The sequence below is a fragment of the Phocoena phocoena genome, chromosome 4 (genome assembly GCF_963924675.1).
Source record: "Phocoena phocoena chromosome 4, mPhoPho1.1, whole genome shotgun sequence".
NCBI classification, from domain to species: Eukaryota; Metazoa; Chordata; class Mammalia; order Artiodactyla; family Phocoenidae; genus Phocoena; species Phocoena phocoena.
In genome coordinates, this window is record NC_089222.1 from 12,093,940 (window position 1) to 12,110,953 (window position 17,014).

Consider the following 17,014-nt stretch of genomic DNA (forward strand, 5'->3'; position numbering starts at 1 on the left):
CTTGCTCAAGGTCACACAGTTAGATTTGTTAGGGAAGCCCGATTAGATTAGTTTGGCTACAAAGCCTATCTTCTCAGACACTGTGCTGTTACAGTATGTCTCCTAGGTAAAAATCTCTGGAGATTATTATTCTTGGAAGTCTAAGAAATTTAGACTCAGGGAATTGAAGTAGTTTGCCCAAGGACACAGCTAATATATAATGGAATCAGAATTTGAACTCCAGGTAGGCTGACTCCTGAGCCCGTAGTGTTAGCTGACATTCAGCATCATTGTTTTATATGCTGTCAACTTACGTTGAATACATTTAAGTTGCTGTCCCACTAGAGGGCACGGAACTCATTCTGTTGCACTTTAAAGCCTCCCATGTTCACAGGTTAAAGCATATGAATCCTCCCCCCATTGTCTTTTGTAATTTTGCTACTCTATTCCAGAGTTGTTGTGACATAATATAATTTATTTCAATGAAATTATTTACAGATGGAAAAAATTGGAAGGAAAAGATATGTGTATAACACAGCCCCTGCCTTCAAAGAGCTTGCTTTCTGGTTGGGAAAAACCTAAGTATGGAAGTTGACCTAAACAGGAAAATAGGATGTACCTGCTTAAGTCTAAGTAGGTGAACTTATACACTGGATACTTTAGAACAAGTTAAAATTGTCCATATAAAAAGAGGTTTTGTTTGGGGGTGGGTGGGGCAGAACCCTGACAGAGACAGTAGAATATAGGATATTGTTACTATAGTGGTTTCGTTTTCAGATACTTCAGACATCAAGGTGATAGTTTTTATTTAGCCCTGTGGTGACAGTTAACATCATTTTTGTATGTCAAAATATTTGCATGTCTTTAACTTGGCTTAAAACCATTTATATATTTTAAAATAACCGAATTTTTAGCATAGTATCTTGGTACAGTTATGTTAGGCTTACAGGCTTTTTCATAAACTGATACTTAATGGCTTTTGTTGTTAAATTCTGGCACTCTTATTTATCTATATCATGCTGGTCTTTTTTTTTTTTTTTTTTTTTTGGTAAGTCAACTGGCTTAAACGTGTGAGGTAACACTAGCCCTGAAGTACCTATTTAAAAATAACTTGTTTGGGAATATTATCACAGTAAATAGTATGTTCCTTTGTTACGTAAACTTTTTGCCATCATTATACATTGTTTGTCTTTTAAAATCACTTTTACAGTCTATTTTGCAATTATAGGTTGCAAAGCTCTCAGGAGAGTGTGTGCGTACAATCAGTGGAAGCAGAGTAGATTAGAAAGAGCATGTGTTTGTAATTAGGTACAACTTTATTAATTTGCCTAACTTTGGATATAATATTTAATTTCTAAGTCTGTTTTTTCTTCTATACTATGGCAGTGTAGCAAGGTCACTGTGAGTATTAAATGATAATGTATAGCACCTAGCACATCACAAATGTTCAAGAATATTATGTTTATTAATAAGAATGCTGGTTGATAGAAGAAAGAACAAAGGTTGAGGAGGTCATGGTATTTTCTTTGTAGTTTTCCTGTGGGGAAATATCCCCATCCTTGAGTAAGCAGAGAAGCAGGGAGGAAACAGAGAAAGCCAACAATAAATTTTTTTTTTTTTTGCGGTACGCGGGCCTCTCACTGTTGTGGCCTCTCCTGCTGCAGAGCACAGGCTCCGGACGCGCAGGCTCAGCGACCATGGCTCATGGGCCCAGCCGCTCCGCGGCATGTGGGATCTTCCTGGACCGGGGCACGAACCCGTGTCCCCTGCATCGGTAGGCGGGACTCTCAACCACTGTGCCACCAGGGAAGCCCAAATTGGTTGTTTTGACACTTATTTGTAGCTTGGGATAATTAATTTTTTAGGAAGGGAGAAGATTCTTTGCTTTGGTTACCCTGTGCCTTTTCACTACCAAGGACTTGAAACAATAGTTTTACATAGCTATTTAACAGATTTAAGGCTTTATTCCACATCCAGATGGGAAGATAGAATTATTTCTTTTGTGAAATTCAAGTGATCAATAGAATTTTACAATTATAATTTCTAAAATATGAAATTTTAATTTTTTCCCTTTCAAAATATGACTTGGTTGTTTAAATTCGACAACTTAGAAATTGTTAGTAAATCTTAAATTTCTTTTGTTTAAACTTTGTGCATTCTTGAAAATAACATCTAGTAGATTGAAGATGGTCTTGGTAAAATAAGAAAAAGAAAACGTTAGGTTCATGGTATTTATATTCTCATAAAATGCTTCTTTATCTCTAGTTCTCTTTTATGGATTCACTGCAGACATTATCACTGCAGCTGTCACTATAGGGTTAAACATTTGCTATTTTGTAACATATGAAAGCAGTTAAGCTGTTTGGAATTGTTTACTTGCTAAAACCAGTGTTAGTCAGCAGAGGCAGTACACCAGATTTCCTTGTGGCTTTTCGTGGAAAATGTTAAAAGCGCACTCATTTTTCAGTTACAGAGTTTTTTAGTTTGATCTGGATTAGTCACAGAACTGGCATGAACCTTCTCATTGTGAAGGCTGTCCAAACGCACTATTTTTTTTCTCCTGCTAGAGGAAGTTGCATCCTGAGCAGTAGCTCAGCTCTCTGGTAAGTGTAACATGTGAGCATTACTAGGCATTTCATTCTGCGGTTCTGCAGTCTTTGCTCTTCAGACTGTTGCTCAGTTGAAATGCTACTGTGGCGCCGATCCTGAGGTTCTCTATTTTTTAAGGACCTACTCACTTGGAGGTGTCAGTGGCATTTTGCAAGATCATCTGAGGAACAGGAAAGCATCTGAAATCGACTGAAAAGGGTAACTGTAGCGGTTTTCACAGTGGAAGGAAACTATACTGGCACAGAGGCAGATGATTGAATAAAGTAGTTGGCTCAAAGAAGATGCACAGTCTGCTGTTTCTTCCTCTGAATGAAGAGTCTTTAATGGAAGCTGTATTCATGTGGAGATCAAAGAAAACACTGGAATGATAAACTACTGGGGTTTTTGTCCCCTTCTCTTTTTTAAAAATGAAAAGCCTGAAGCAGTAATTTGAGCTCAGATGCCTTCTAATTCCTTCGCAGCCTGCCTGTTCCATTCGGATTCTCCGCTAACACCATTTCTGCTTGGTGCCTGTTTCCTTTTGCTGGAGCAGCTACAGACCACTGCCTGATGGAGGAAGAATGAACGCTCTGCCTTGCCTATGCTGTCGATGGGAATAAAGCTAACTGTGTTTCTTATATGGAATATCTGGATTATTCAAGCCATATTCTAGTACCAAGAGTCCTATTGTCTCTTGTGGTCTGACTCATCGCATGTAAATGTACTGCAGCTTTGCTATTAATGCAGAGTGTTGTTTGTTTTTTCTTTCTTTCTCAAACACAGAAAGAATTGTCAACCTCTGAGCAACATTTTGAGAATTTGTATTGAGCTCTCGATGTATTTTTTTTCTGGATAGTATCAGCATTAAACCAGTGAAGCTGAAGAAATGAAGACAAATTAGAAGTGGAAACAGAACAATGAGATTTTATTTTTTGTTTTCAATTATAAGCAAGCCAGCTACTGGTAACTATATGACCTTGCAGGCAAGAGCGGGTACAGCTGCGATCTTCTCTGTCACAGCAGTTGTTTCTCATCTTATTCTGCAGCGTGTGTTTATGTCACCCAGACAGTGATCTTTTTATGCAAGTAAATTTCTGTGAAACAGAGGGATGTGATGACTGTTTTGGTAGGGGAAAAATATTTTTAAATGAGCTTGTCCTGGACTCAGTTTTAGTTATTGACATGTTGATGTCAAATTTCTTTTGAGTTTTACAGTAACCCAACAGAAAATAACAGAATTGTTTTCTTAGTAAGTTACAAGTATGTAGTTATAATTTTGAACTTCACTTTTTCCAATAGTATTTATTAACTTTAAAAAACCAGCTGCGCTGTTCAGAGAATGATTCTAAGTGTTGTACAGAAGAAGAGGAAAAACTACTTGTGTTCTTCCAACTGTGACTTTTATCACATAGCTTAGAATTCAGTTTTTTAAAAGAGCGAATGAGTCGAGTGTGTATTGTTGTTTTGGAGGAGGTAGAAGATGAGTCTCCTGCATTCATTTCTAAGTTGCCACAGGAAAATAAGTCCCTACATTCTCCACCTTCGGGAAGTGTATTGGTAAGATATGAGAGTTTATGTTTACTGTATACTACTGAACTAGTAGGGTAAATTTTATTTTTTAAGAATAAATGTAATTTGCACTAGTTTCATTAAAAACCCAAATTAAAGCAGTATAGGTGTGTGAATATGATGCAATATTACTTGTATATGAATGCACACATTTCTGATTTTCACTTATTCAGATGTTTAGATAACATTTCAGACTTTATTTCTTAATCTCTTAAAAAGACTTTTAAAAATAATTTGAGGATAGTTATAGCAACCACATTTCTGTTTTCACTTAGTGGTTTTAAAAACCGATGTAACAGGAATGAGGGACTGTATGTTTTAGGAAAGGTTGACTACTGCCAGCAACACCGAGGCGCAGCCTTTTCTGTAATGAATTGTATGTATTTACATGCAAGGCTGTTACATGAAAAAGAGTCAGACTTCATCTTTAATCTTATTTTTAATGCTGTTGTCAATTGACTTCTTGTTTGACTAGTATAATATGATACCTTATCAGGGAGGCTGTGTCGTTGATTCAGAACTTGTTATATTTAGATGTTCATGTGTCTGCCACTTCATGTTATTCAGGTTTACAGTAATTTTTGGTCTTTGAGTAGTAGTGATTTTCATCAACTGCCAGATTTTCTTTCTTTGGGTTTTTATCTTTATACATGTAATACTAACCCACGCAAGTTGTTTTGGTGCCCCAAACAGAACTTTTCAAGGAGGCCTTCGTGGGCCTCCACATGGGCTAGGAACTACTTGTTTGACAAGTTATATCCCACAAATAGATGTTGAGATGTCACACTTGTATTTGGAAGAGACTTCCTTTTTACCGTATATATATTCAAAAGGCCTCCACTCATATAAAATAAAATCTGATTATGCTTATGCTACCTAATTTTGGTCATACGGTATTGATTTTTTTTTTTAATTAGGCCTTTTTTTTCCAAGGAGGAATCCTGTACTTTCATATGATTTGACTTCATGAAACTTGGTTCATGTCAAAAGCCAAGTGATTATCATGATAGGGAAGAAAATTTTTAGATTTAAAAGTTATGTGGAAATAGCTTTAGAATCATCCATGTGGTGTGATTAATGTTTTTATTACTCTCTTGTATTTTAGCCATCACTGGTGCAAGCTATATTTAATGGAGATCCTGATGAAGTTCGAGCACTAATATTTAAGAAAGAAGATGTTAACTTTCAGGTAAAACAGTTTCACTGATACCAGCCTTGAAACCTACTTTTCTAGAGTTATGATTTTTGTTAAAAGGCATAACACAATTCTGTAACAGCTGTTTTAAACGAGGGTAGAAGGGTCTTGAAGCAAACAGGAAGGGACTGGACATATATTCAGGGTAATGACTAAAACACAGGAGAAGTAGGAGCCAATGCGGGTTTTTTGTTCCCCCAACTTCGTACTTTGAAAATTTTCACAGAATAGTTGAAAAAAGACTTTGAATACCCATATAACCTCCACTTATATCCAGCATTGATAACATTTACCACATTTGCTTTCTCTCCCATATTTACACAGATTATATTTATACTACACATATATTTTTTTCTTTCTTTTGCTGAATCCCATATGAAAGTAAGTTATAGACATCATGACACTTCACTGTTAAATACTTGTGTGCATTTCAGATGAGGGTTCTTTTTTTGTGAACTTGAAAGAAGAGACATGTCTATAAAATTTATAATATATCTAACTTGATTGTGAGATCAAATTTGCTTTCTGTGAATAACATTATACACAAAGGCTCATCTGTTTGGGGTCTCGCAGTAAATAAAGACATACTGTTTGAAAATTCCTCAAACTTTTAAAGATGCAGTGGATTTAACATTCAGGACTGACATGACGGACAGTTTTAGAAAGAGTGGGCATATGGATAATTTCCTTCCATATATGTTTCTCCAGTGGCCAGACGTTTTTTAATTTACTAGACTGAGGCTGAAAATATATAATTAACTATAATAAGATCAAATTTATTAATGTATATGTTTTTACTGGAAGTGACTGTTTTCAGTATCTTTTTCGTACATAATTCAGTTCTCTGAATGATGGAGAGTAGGGAGAGGTCATGATTCCTAAGGTCCCTATAGCAACAGCAAAACAGATTACCTGGAATTGATTGGCCAGTTCTAAGAAAGCTGTGCTCTGCCAGCTCATCTCCAACTCTCATCTTTTCCCTCATTCTTTTGGACAGTACTATTGTGACCACTTGATGTTAAGTAGGTATAAGAGGTATTTATCTTATTTTTAAAGGTTGAATTAACTGAATAGATTTGAATCTTTAACTAAAATGGTTCATCATTACACTTTTTTTTCCTTAAACATTCCTAAGTGAATTGCATTTAAGTTTACATTTATTGGAAACATGCATCTAGTTCAGGATTTATTTTAAATGGAGCGCTGGTCACTTTACGTAACTGGGGTGTTCTAGAGAGTCTACTTTCCGTAAGACAGAAAATAACTATAGGAGTATAGACCAAGGAAAAGGAGAAAAAGGCTTCTCTTCTGTTTAACTCTAGTATTTTTTGTTTGTTTTAAATAGAACTAACAAATCTCATCTTGGTGAGAAAGTTTGGACTATAATCCTACTTACCATGGTTAATTTCTCCATCATTACAAAGTCTCATTATAGCCAACTGCTTTTCTGCCATAGTAATCAAATTATCTTAAGTTTTTAAAATTTTATGCTCAAAAAATCATGTTTGAGCATCAGTTTATTCTGCTGTGATGTCCTTGGGAGGTATTGTGTTGTCTGTAACTAGTGTGTGACCCCCTAACTTTTATGACTTTTAGCTTCTGCTTTTCTCCTTATCGATTCCTTTCCTTGCTTACTTTTAAAACATCGTTTCTTAACATCTCCTAGCTTGTTCTCTTGCTCTGAAACTTAGAACCAAGCTTAGAACTAAAAGTCTGGTTAGTGCTTCAAATCAGTATGAGAGTGACTTTGTCTTCAGTGATTCATGGGTTTTTGACAAATTTTTTTACAGTTGCTTTTCTTGTGTGACTCTTCACAGTTGAGAGTATAGTCATAATTATCAGATGTGTTAAGTCTTTGGCCATTGTTCTAATTTAGGATGGTAGTTTTTGTTTGCTTTTTTTCTATTTTTGTCCTCTATGATAAGGAATTGCATAGAGTTTTAAGAGGCAGGTATGTATGTTTGTGTATGTGCAGGTGTGTGTAATAAAACTTACACTGTTTTGTAATATAAAACCCACTCACTCTTGATAGGTAATAAAATATTTTTAAGCTTTATGTCAGTGCGACAGTGGTGTTTTTCTAAAATAGATTTATTTAAATGAGTATTTGAGAATAACAGCTGACTTTTTTTTTGAAATTTACATTTTTTGCAGTTATTTTTGTAAAATTTTAGAGTGGGTAAAAGAGCTCACATTTGGTTCTATACTGTTAAGTAAACATTGTTAATTATTTTAGGTTAGCTTCTTGAGTCACATCCTGAAGTTCTGAATACTGTGGACCACTAACTAGCATCTTTCTTAGTAACACACCTAATTGATTTTTTAAAAACTAATATAAAAATTACACATTCATATTATTTGGTCTGAGAAGGAAGTCTTTTATTGTAGAAGCTAGCTGAAATGATTTCACCAGAAAATACTGGAGTTTTATATTTGGAGGCTTTGGGCCACAAGTAGTTGACTGAGTAAATATAGGTTTATTGCTTATATAGTAATTTAATCCAGAACAAGGTAATTGGTGGGGGGTTGGTTAAGACAGTAATGTCATACCTCTGAGTGAGCTTCTCTGTGAGACTCTTGGCTTTCTCCTCCTGGTAAAGAAATGATTGCTGTATCCTGCACTCAAGACAAACAGCCAGAGAAAGTGGAAAGGAAATTCTCCCTGTACATTTCCTTTTTTTCTTTTTTAATCAAGCAAAAAGATCTTTTCCAGAATCCCCACAAAACTCCCACTGAGTTTCCTCGGTTACAAGCCCACTGTAAACCAGTCCACCAGCAGAGGTAGAAGGGGATTAACTTTTTGCTTAGATCAGTCATTGTTCATCACCTGGTTCATCCCCTAGGATGAGAGGCTTATCATCAGTGATTATATTGCACTCCATATCTGGAGAAAATCAGCATTTTCATGAAGGAATAAAAGGGAAATAGTTGTTTGGATAGGTAACCTAGTAGAAGAAGATTTTTTATTGCCTAAAAATAGTTGAAATAGCAAACTTTTAGAAGAATAAGTCACTTGGATATGGAAGAAGCACTGTAAAACAAACAGGTGAAACGGTCAAAAAAATTTAAAGGCAGATTGGTATACATAATGTGAAGAACAGTTGGAGCATAAGTTGTAAGACCTAAGTGCTTCTATCTTCTTACCTTTATGCTACATGAACAAATCCATTTCACTTATTAGGACTCACTTTTCTTTTGTAAAATGTGTGGGATTACATTAATGGCCTTCATGTTTTTTTCACACCCCAAATTTGGGATGCTCTAAAAATTCCAAGTGACCTTGAATGACCTCCTGCTTTTGCCCAGAAGGTTTCATTTGTATTTTCAGGTTTATGTGGCCAAAATAATAATAATAATAATAATAAATGCCTTTCCCTAGGATTTACCAGAACTTAATGCCATGCCATGTTGTGGAGCCCAAATAATTAAATTTGAAATATTAATAACATATTTAAGAGGAAAGGTATGACTTTATAAGAAAATTTTCTACAAGCAGAAATTGTTTTTCTTAATCCACAGTGATAGAAATTGGTGTTAATTATAGACTTTATTTCAGAGACAGTGATGTACCTAAACATTTTTATGGTACCTGCTTTAACTCACACAGCAATCTTGTAAAGTTGGTAGGTTAACATTTCCATCCCACCAATAGGTGACAGAACTAAAACTTAGAAAGTATATAGCAGAACAGACATTTGAACCTATGTAGATTTGACAGAAGCCGGGAAATAAAAAAGTAAATTGGAGAGAAATATTTTTTCTTTTGCCAAATAGTGCCATAAAGCAATAATTGTTAAAAAATGGATTTTTCCCCCTAAAAGTTATGTCCACATTCTGTGTGGACTCATACCTTTTAAACTGTAATACAAATGTGATCCTGATTTTCATAGTCAAGTGCTATTAAAATTTTAGCATTGCAAATGGGTGAATAAACAAGCCTCCCTTAGTGCCATGTTCTTTGGCTGGTTAAAAATGTCATTCGAAGTAGTGTCAGACTGGGGGTAATTATAATCTAGCCAACACAGTTTTTAGTGTTTAAAACAGGAAGTCTTAGATTATGACTTCTGTGACTGTGACCCTTTTTAAACTCAAACAAATTGATTAAGAGCTAGTCAGTAGATCTTGCCTGTATCATATAAACTTGATAATTTTGAAAATGCTACCTTGTATATTTTTCATATTGGTTTCTGAATTTAGATGTACTTTTTTATTCAGAATATTTGGGGATTGATTTTGCCAAAGTAGTCTTCAAAATTATTAACATCTTCTAAGCTTTCAAAAATACTTTCTGGGATCATTGAAATGATGTTGCTTTTACTTTGTCAGATAAAGTGTTTGGCAAATACATACATGTACGTGTATGTACATCACACAAGCAGATTATTTGTTTTCATTATTATTGTAATAAGGTAGTTGGCAGTTTACACAAAGTAGTAAACCATAAGTTTACACAGGTTGCCTGAATTCCACCCACCCTCATTCTTCACAGTGTTCTCTAGTCTTTTCTAGAAATTAGCAAGAAGTGCTCTAATCTTTAATAAATCTTTCTTGTGACCACAAGTCGCTTCTGCTGGCTGTCAGTACACCAAGCTGTTGATGTTTCTGGAGAGGTTCTTAAAAACCTCCTCACTCAGTTACTTGAGGTTATATGAACTCTCTGTCCCAAAACTGTATGTGTGTACATGGTCTTCTGTAGTTACAGTAATTAGTATTGTGGCCTGCAAACCTCCAGCCCCATCTCAAGTGTACCCACCCAGTTCCCAGCTGGCTTCCACGGAGCATGGAGTGAAACCAGGGAGGTAGTGAAGAGAAGAACCAGGTCGGCTTCCACCCTGGAGAGGGTTGCCCTGTAGTTTCTCCATCCCTAGAAACTGCACCTCTCCTCTGTTCTTGCCAGTGCTTCTAGATTTCAGCCTCAGATTTTCAAATTTTCTTCCCCAATGTTCTTGTTCCCTCCAAGATCCGTAAATGAGCGTATGTTCCATGTCATTGTGACTAAATGGCTGTTATGCTGGTCCTGAAACAAAGGAGGTTTTGTCTAATGAAACCAGCTGTTTTTTCAGCTAGAAACTGGTGGTGATTTATCTTTGTATTCCATTCATTGTTTTTTATTTGGCATATATGTTTCTTCATTTTCCTTTTTTTCATCCCGTATATTTGGGGAATCAGTCCATACCAGTCTAGAGAGAGCTTCCTTATTCTTTATAATCACATAGTTCTACACTTAGGTGTTTATAACAATTTATTTAACCAGTCCCCCTCTTGGAGGGCATTTGGATTATTATTAGTCTTTATTGCTAATTGGTAATAAATGAGATAAATTCACCAAGTAAACAGACATTCTGGTGGACAAGCAAAACTTTAATTAATTTATTTTTTAAGTAAAAGGTTTATTTAGAGGGATACATACTCCATAAACAGAGTGTAGGCTGACTCAGAAGGCGAGTGCATGGAAGCAAAACTTAGAATGTTGGGATTTATTATGAATTATTTAAATATATTATCAACTTCCCAAATAGACTAAATGTCCTCTAAGTTCTTTATTTGAAGCAATTTTAGTGGACATGTTTGTATAAATTGGTGGTGGGTAAATAAGGATAGTTACATAGCATAGTGAAAATGTCATAGATTGTGTCCTAAATTTCAGCCTGAGCTGAAATTACTGATTGGCCTGGTAAGTCTCGTCTAGCACCTCTGCCTATTTTTATTTAAGTTTTATTGAGGTATAATTGACATGCAATAAATTGCATATATTTAAAGTGTATAATTTCATAAGTTTTGACATGGGTGGGTATGTGCCTGTGAAACCATCACCACAATCAATATAGTTAACATTCCGAATCATCATTCCCAAAGGATTCCATTTGCCCCTGACCTCTGATCTGCTTTGTGTCACTATAGATTAATTTGAATTTTCCAGAGCTTTATACGATATGTCCTCCTTTTATCTAGCTCTTTTCTCTCAGAATAATTATTTTGAGATTCATCCGTGTTGAGGCATGTGTTAACAGTTCATTACTTTCTGTTGCTGAATAGTATTCAGTTGTCTCAATATACACAATTTGTTTATTCACTCACCTGTTGATAGAGTTTGAGTTGTTTTTCTTTTTCATCTATTACAAATAAAGCTACTGTGAATGCATGTCTACAAGTCTTTGTATGAACATATGCTTTCCTATCTCTTGGGTAAATATATGTTGGTGGAACGGTCAAACCATATGGTAGGTGTATGTTTAACTTTTTAAGAAACTGCCAGCGTTTCCGAACTGGTTATACCATTATACATTCCCACCAACGGGATATGAGAACTACAGTTTTTTCCACATCTTGCCGATATTTGGTATGATTAGTCTTTTCTAACCTTAAACATTCTAATAGATGAGTATCTCACTGTGGCTTTAATTTGCATTTCTGAGATAACTGATGATGTTGAGCATCTTTTCATTGCTTCTTGGCAATCTTTGTATCCTTGGTGAAATGTCTTTTCAAATGTTTTTGCTTGTTTTTTCCCTTATTGGATAGTTATCTTACTTTTAAGTTTTATATGTTCTGGACACAAGTCCTCAATCTGTGGCTTTATTTTCACTCTCTTCTGAGTGTTTTTGGAGAGCAGAAGTTTAAAAATTTGATGATGTCCAATTTATCAATTTTATTTTTTTATGGATTTTTGTTTTGATGATGTGTCTAAAAAAGTCTCTCTTGGTGTCACATAGATTTTCTCATCATATCTTCTAGAAGTTTATAGTTTTATTAAATTGTACATTTAGATCTACAGCCTATTTCAAGTTAATAATTGCATGTGGTACAAGGTGTATGTCAAAGTTCACTTTTTTACATATGGATATATCCAGTTGTTAAAATATTTGTTGCAAAGCAGGGTTCCCTGGTGGCCTAGTGGTTAGGATTCTGGGCTTTCACTGCCATGGCCTGGGTTCAGTCCCTTGTCGAGGAACTGAGAATCCCACAAGCCACAAGGCGTGGTCAGAAAACAATTTTTTTGTTGAAAAGACTATACTTTCTTTACTGAATTGCCTTTGCATTTTTATCAAAAGTCAATTGCTGATATATGTGTAGATCTATTTATGGACTCTGTTATGGTCCATTGATGTATTTGTGTAGCTCAACACCAATACCACACCATTATGATACTATAGTTTTATAGTAAGTCTTGAAACCAACTTTTTTCTTCTTCAAAATTGTTTTGCCTTGTGCTTCCCTGGTGGCGCAGTGGTTGAGAGTCCACCTGCCGATGCAGGGGACACGGGTTCGTGCCCTGGTCTGGGAGGATCCCGCATGCTGCGGAGTGTCTGGGCCCGTGGGCCATGGCCGCTGGGCCTGCGCGTCCGGAGCCTGTGCTCCACGGCAGGAGAGGCCACAGCAGTGAGAGGCCCGCGTACAGCAAAAAAAAAAAAAAAAAATTGTTTTGCCTATTCTAGGTCCTTTGCATTTCTGTGTGAATTTTTAGAATCAGTTTGTCAGTCTTTGGGGGAAAAGGGAAATTGGAATTGTGTTGATCTATAGATGAAATTGGCAAAAATCAACATTTTAGCAATCTTGGTTCTCCTTACCTATGAACAAGTTATATTTCTCCATTTATTTAGGTCATTTTTAATATCCCTCAGCAAATTTTGTAATTCCACATTTACATCTTTTGCAGATTTATCCATATTTTATAAATTTTGTTCCTACTATAAATGTTATTTAATTTCAAAATAGGCTAATTATTCTCCACTCCTGAGATAATTTTTCCTGAGTACTTTATCCAAGGTTCTGGGAGTGATGAGTTTTTCTGGTTTGGCTGGTAGGAACAGGACACTGTTTCCTGTGTGCGAGCCAGGCACTGTTCCGTCTAATGCGTGCATTCTCATCGATGATGATATCACCTCCAACTTGGCAAAAATTGTGTTTTTTGTTGGGATGCATGTGTGTGTGCGTATGTGTGAAAAATCTTACATAGTACCATGATTTGTGGCCCTCTAAAGGGCCGAAGTGTATAAATTAGGTATACAGTGGTATTAAAATTTCATGGGGGCAATTAGGGAGAAAAAAATCTAAAAAGGCTCTTGGGTCAGGGTGATAAGGAAAAAAAAGGTTGAGAAACACTGCTTTAATTATTTTGGATGCTCCTTTTCATGAGTCTCCAGTGGTATTCTTACACACGTCGTGTGCTGCTCAGTACTCAGTGGAGTACACAAAGGGATATTCTGCAGGTCTCTGAGATTCTCTCCTTGTACCATCCTCTCCTCTCTGTTACTCTGTCCTGAGAATTCTAATCCTGGTTTTCTCCCCAGACTGTCAGCTCTGTCTCTTCAACTCAGGGAAATATGCCTATTAAAAATATACATAGCTCTGGAAAAGCCATTGAGAAGCATTTTATTGATTGAAACAGCTGACTGACATTCCACTGAATGTTTTCACACTTACACCTTACATATTTTGTGAAATGGCAATTTTTTATTGTAGTCCAGCAGTATTTTTTATAAAGAAATTCTGTACATTAGTTTTCAAAACACTGGTGTTGCATTTGATAATTAAAATTGCCCAATCAGGGACTTCCCTGGCAGTCTAGTGGTTAAGAATCTGTGCTTCCACTGCAGGGGGTATGGGTTCGATCCATGGTCAGGGAACTAAGATCCAACATGCTGCAAGGTGTGGCCAAAAAAATTAAAAAAAAAGAAACCAAAAACAAAATTGCCCAATCATAGATGGCATCACCTCTGCTCCCTCTTACTCTTATAAGACCTGGTATTGATATGTAATTTTGGTGTTTTATTTTTTTATGAAAAGCAAGTAAGTCGTAGCCTAGGAGTAGCTGATTACTGCTAAATTTATAGAAGAGAGTAAATTCAGTATTTAGAATAGGATGCTCTGTGGACTTGTCTTTTTAATATTACTACTGATAGAGCAATATCTAGATTAAAACATGAATTAATTACTAGATTCAGAACTTCTTAAATAGAATTTGCCCCAGGGCAAGAATCATGCCTTCCACTGTGTAAGACAGATAGCACTGGAAATGGATTTTGGAGGTCTGGTAGTTATATCATCTGTTATAGATGAGGCAAAAATAAGACCCCTTGAGTTTATTTGGTCACTTCCATTTAGCAGAAATAGCTTAAGAGCCTGGATTTGTTAATGTCCAGTTCAGTTTTCTGCCCATGTTGTCTCCCCTGGCTTGACACCCCTCATTTCTGCCCAGTGGGTTACTATTACAGCAAAGTTCTTAGCTTTTCTCTTGTAGCCTTAAGTATATAAGCCCTTAGTAAATACTTGATAGCCTGATTTGATATAATTTGGTATGTTGGTTCCTTCCCTTGACGAATATGTGCCACTTACCATGCTGGGTATTGGGGAGACCAGTCATACATACTTTTTTCCCCTGTTGTTCATGCTCTTTCCCGACTCAGGATATCAGTTGTGCCCACATTGTCTCCAACTCCCTTTACCTCGTCTTCAATTTCTGTTCATTCTGCAGATTGCAGTTTATGTCAGGCAGAACTCTACGATGGCCTACAAAGTTCTCATTCCCTGGTGTACATCTCCTGTATAATCTCCTGTACTGTAAATACGATAGGATGGCACTTCTGTGATGAGTTTATGACATCTGGCACAGTTGGCTTTAGAAAAGTGAGATTAGCTGGATGGACCAGACCTAATGACATGAACTCTTTAAATCTGGATCTAGAGTCAGAAGCAAAGGGAGTAAGGAATGTGATATGAGGCAGATTCTCTGCTGCTGACTTTGAAGATGGAAGGGGCCACATGCCAAAGACTGTGGGACTGTGGGAGCAGAGGCATCCTTCTGGCTGACAGGAAGGAAAATTGGAACTTCAGTCTCTCAACTACAAGGAACCAAATTTTGCCTGAATGAGCGTAGAAGTGACCTTTTCCCTTAGTCAGGCCTCCTTTTGAGAACACAGCCCGTTGACACCTTGGTTTCCACTTTAAGAGCTACCCTGAGCAGAGAACCCAGCCAATACCATACTTGGACTTCTGCCCTACAGACTGGTGAACTAGTAAATGAGTGTCGCTTTAAGCTGCTGTACTTAATGGTAATTTGTTATGCAGCAATAGGAAACTAATACAAGACTTAAGTATCTCTTTTTCTGGAACACCTTTCCTGGTCCCCCAGGTAGTATTATGTTAGCCTAATAGATGGCTGTAGCACTCTGAACTTCTCCTTTGTAACACTCAATTTATTTGTGTCATGTTCAGTAACTCTCTGGAGATACAGACCTTGTTTGTGTTCTGTATTTATACCCAGTGTAGTCATCCCTCAGCATCCATGGAGGATTGATTCCAGAACACCCTCCCCCATCTCCGCCAGACAACCAAAATCTGTGGATGCTCAACAAGACCCTTGTATAAAACGGTGTAGTATTTGCCATTTGTATAACGTACGCACATCCTCCCATCTTCATGTATACTTTAAATCATCTCTAGATGACTTACAATATCTAATACAATGTAAATAGTATGTAAATAGCTGTAAATACAATGTAAATGGTATATAAATAGTTGCTGGCCTGGGACAAATTCAAGTTTTGATTTTTGGAACTTTCTGGAATTATTTTTTCCAAGTAGTTTTGATCCATGGATACAGAAGGCCAACTGTAAGTAGTAGCCATTTAAAAAGTGTTAGAAATGAGTAAATAAAAATAAGGCATAGTCTCTGACTTTAGCAAGTCTATAATCCAGAGTGTTTGGCTGTATTGTTTGTAGGTGTTTTCTTGTTTGTGTCAGGGGTGTGTGGGTTTTGGGTTTGGTGGGTGGGGGCAGTCTACTGTCAGTTGCCCAAGTGCAATTAAGCTAAACAGGCTTCTTTCCACAGTCTTTTTGCCTTGCATTCCCATCAGTACTTGTTTAGACAATTCAAATCACTTTGACATAGGAAGGGTGAATTCTTTAAAAAAGCAAAACCAAAAAAACATGTGTGCTTGAAATGCAGGCAGGCAAAGGCTCTCGTGAAAAATAAATTTATCATTTGCACCATTTTGCTGATGGTCTATCAGAGCATTGACTTTAAAGGGACAGCTGGAGGTAGACCTGTTCCACCCTATTCTCTGCCGAGGGGACTAAATCCCATCTTCCCTCAATGCTCAGGAGCAGAAGTTGGTTCTTAGGGAAGGTATTTAATAAAGTTTTTAGCATTTGCATTTCCCTGACAACCTCGAAAGCAGCTTTACTGTTGTATTACAAGTCTAAATCATACTCAGTAAATAGAAGTAAAGTTTGCAGGATTCCTGAGCATGACACAAAAGCAACACAGGAAATAATAGAAACGTTGCAGGTGAAGAGGGGATTCAGAGATGTCATTCAGTGTTAAGAACTGCCTAATAAAGCCAAGTGTATAGTTTTTTGATAACATGGGGTTCAGTTTTCATTCAGATCATGTTGCCAAAACAGTGACACATATAAACAAGTCTAAATAGCTAATACATTGGTAATTTTATGTAAACCAAAGTACCTGTAATAGCCAGAGTCAGATTTGGGAAAGGAAACTTCTTGTCCCATCCTATCCCAAATCATGTATTGACAAATAAAATATAAAATATTTTAGATGATAATTTTAGATTATCTACTGTGAAAGTGAGTGATTTGAGTCGATTAATTACTAAATATACATTTTTCATAAAACAACAGTGATAAAACCTTGAGATTTTTTTTTGTATCTTAGCATAA

The 17,014-nt window shown here is 36.3% G+C and overlaps 1 protein-coding gene across 2 annotated transcripts in view; it reads left to right on the forward strand.

The window, feature by feature from the left end:
• Positions 1-4,008: 4,008 nt before the first annotated feature.
• Positions 4,009-17,014, forward strand: part of ANKRD28 (ankyrin repeat domain 28) — a 111,104-nt gene continuing 98,098 nt past the window's right edge. Inside the window, exons 1-2 of one of the 2 annotated variants that reach the window (XM_065876434.1) lie at positions 4,009-4,134; positions 5,243-5,326. In XM_065876434.1, coding sequence (XP_065732506.1) covers positions 4,009-4,134; positions 5,243-5,326 — 210 coding nt within the window. The remainder of the gene's footprint in view (positions 4,135-5,242; positions 5,327-17,014) is intronic. The other variant, XM_065876436.1, reaches the window with a different exon arrangement.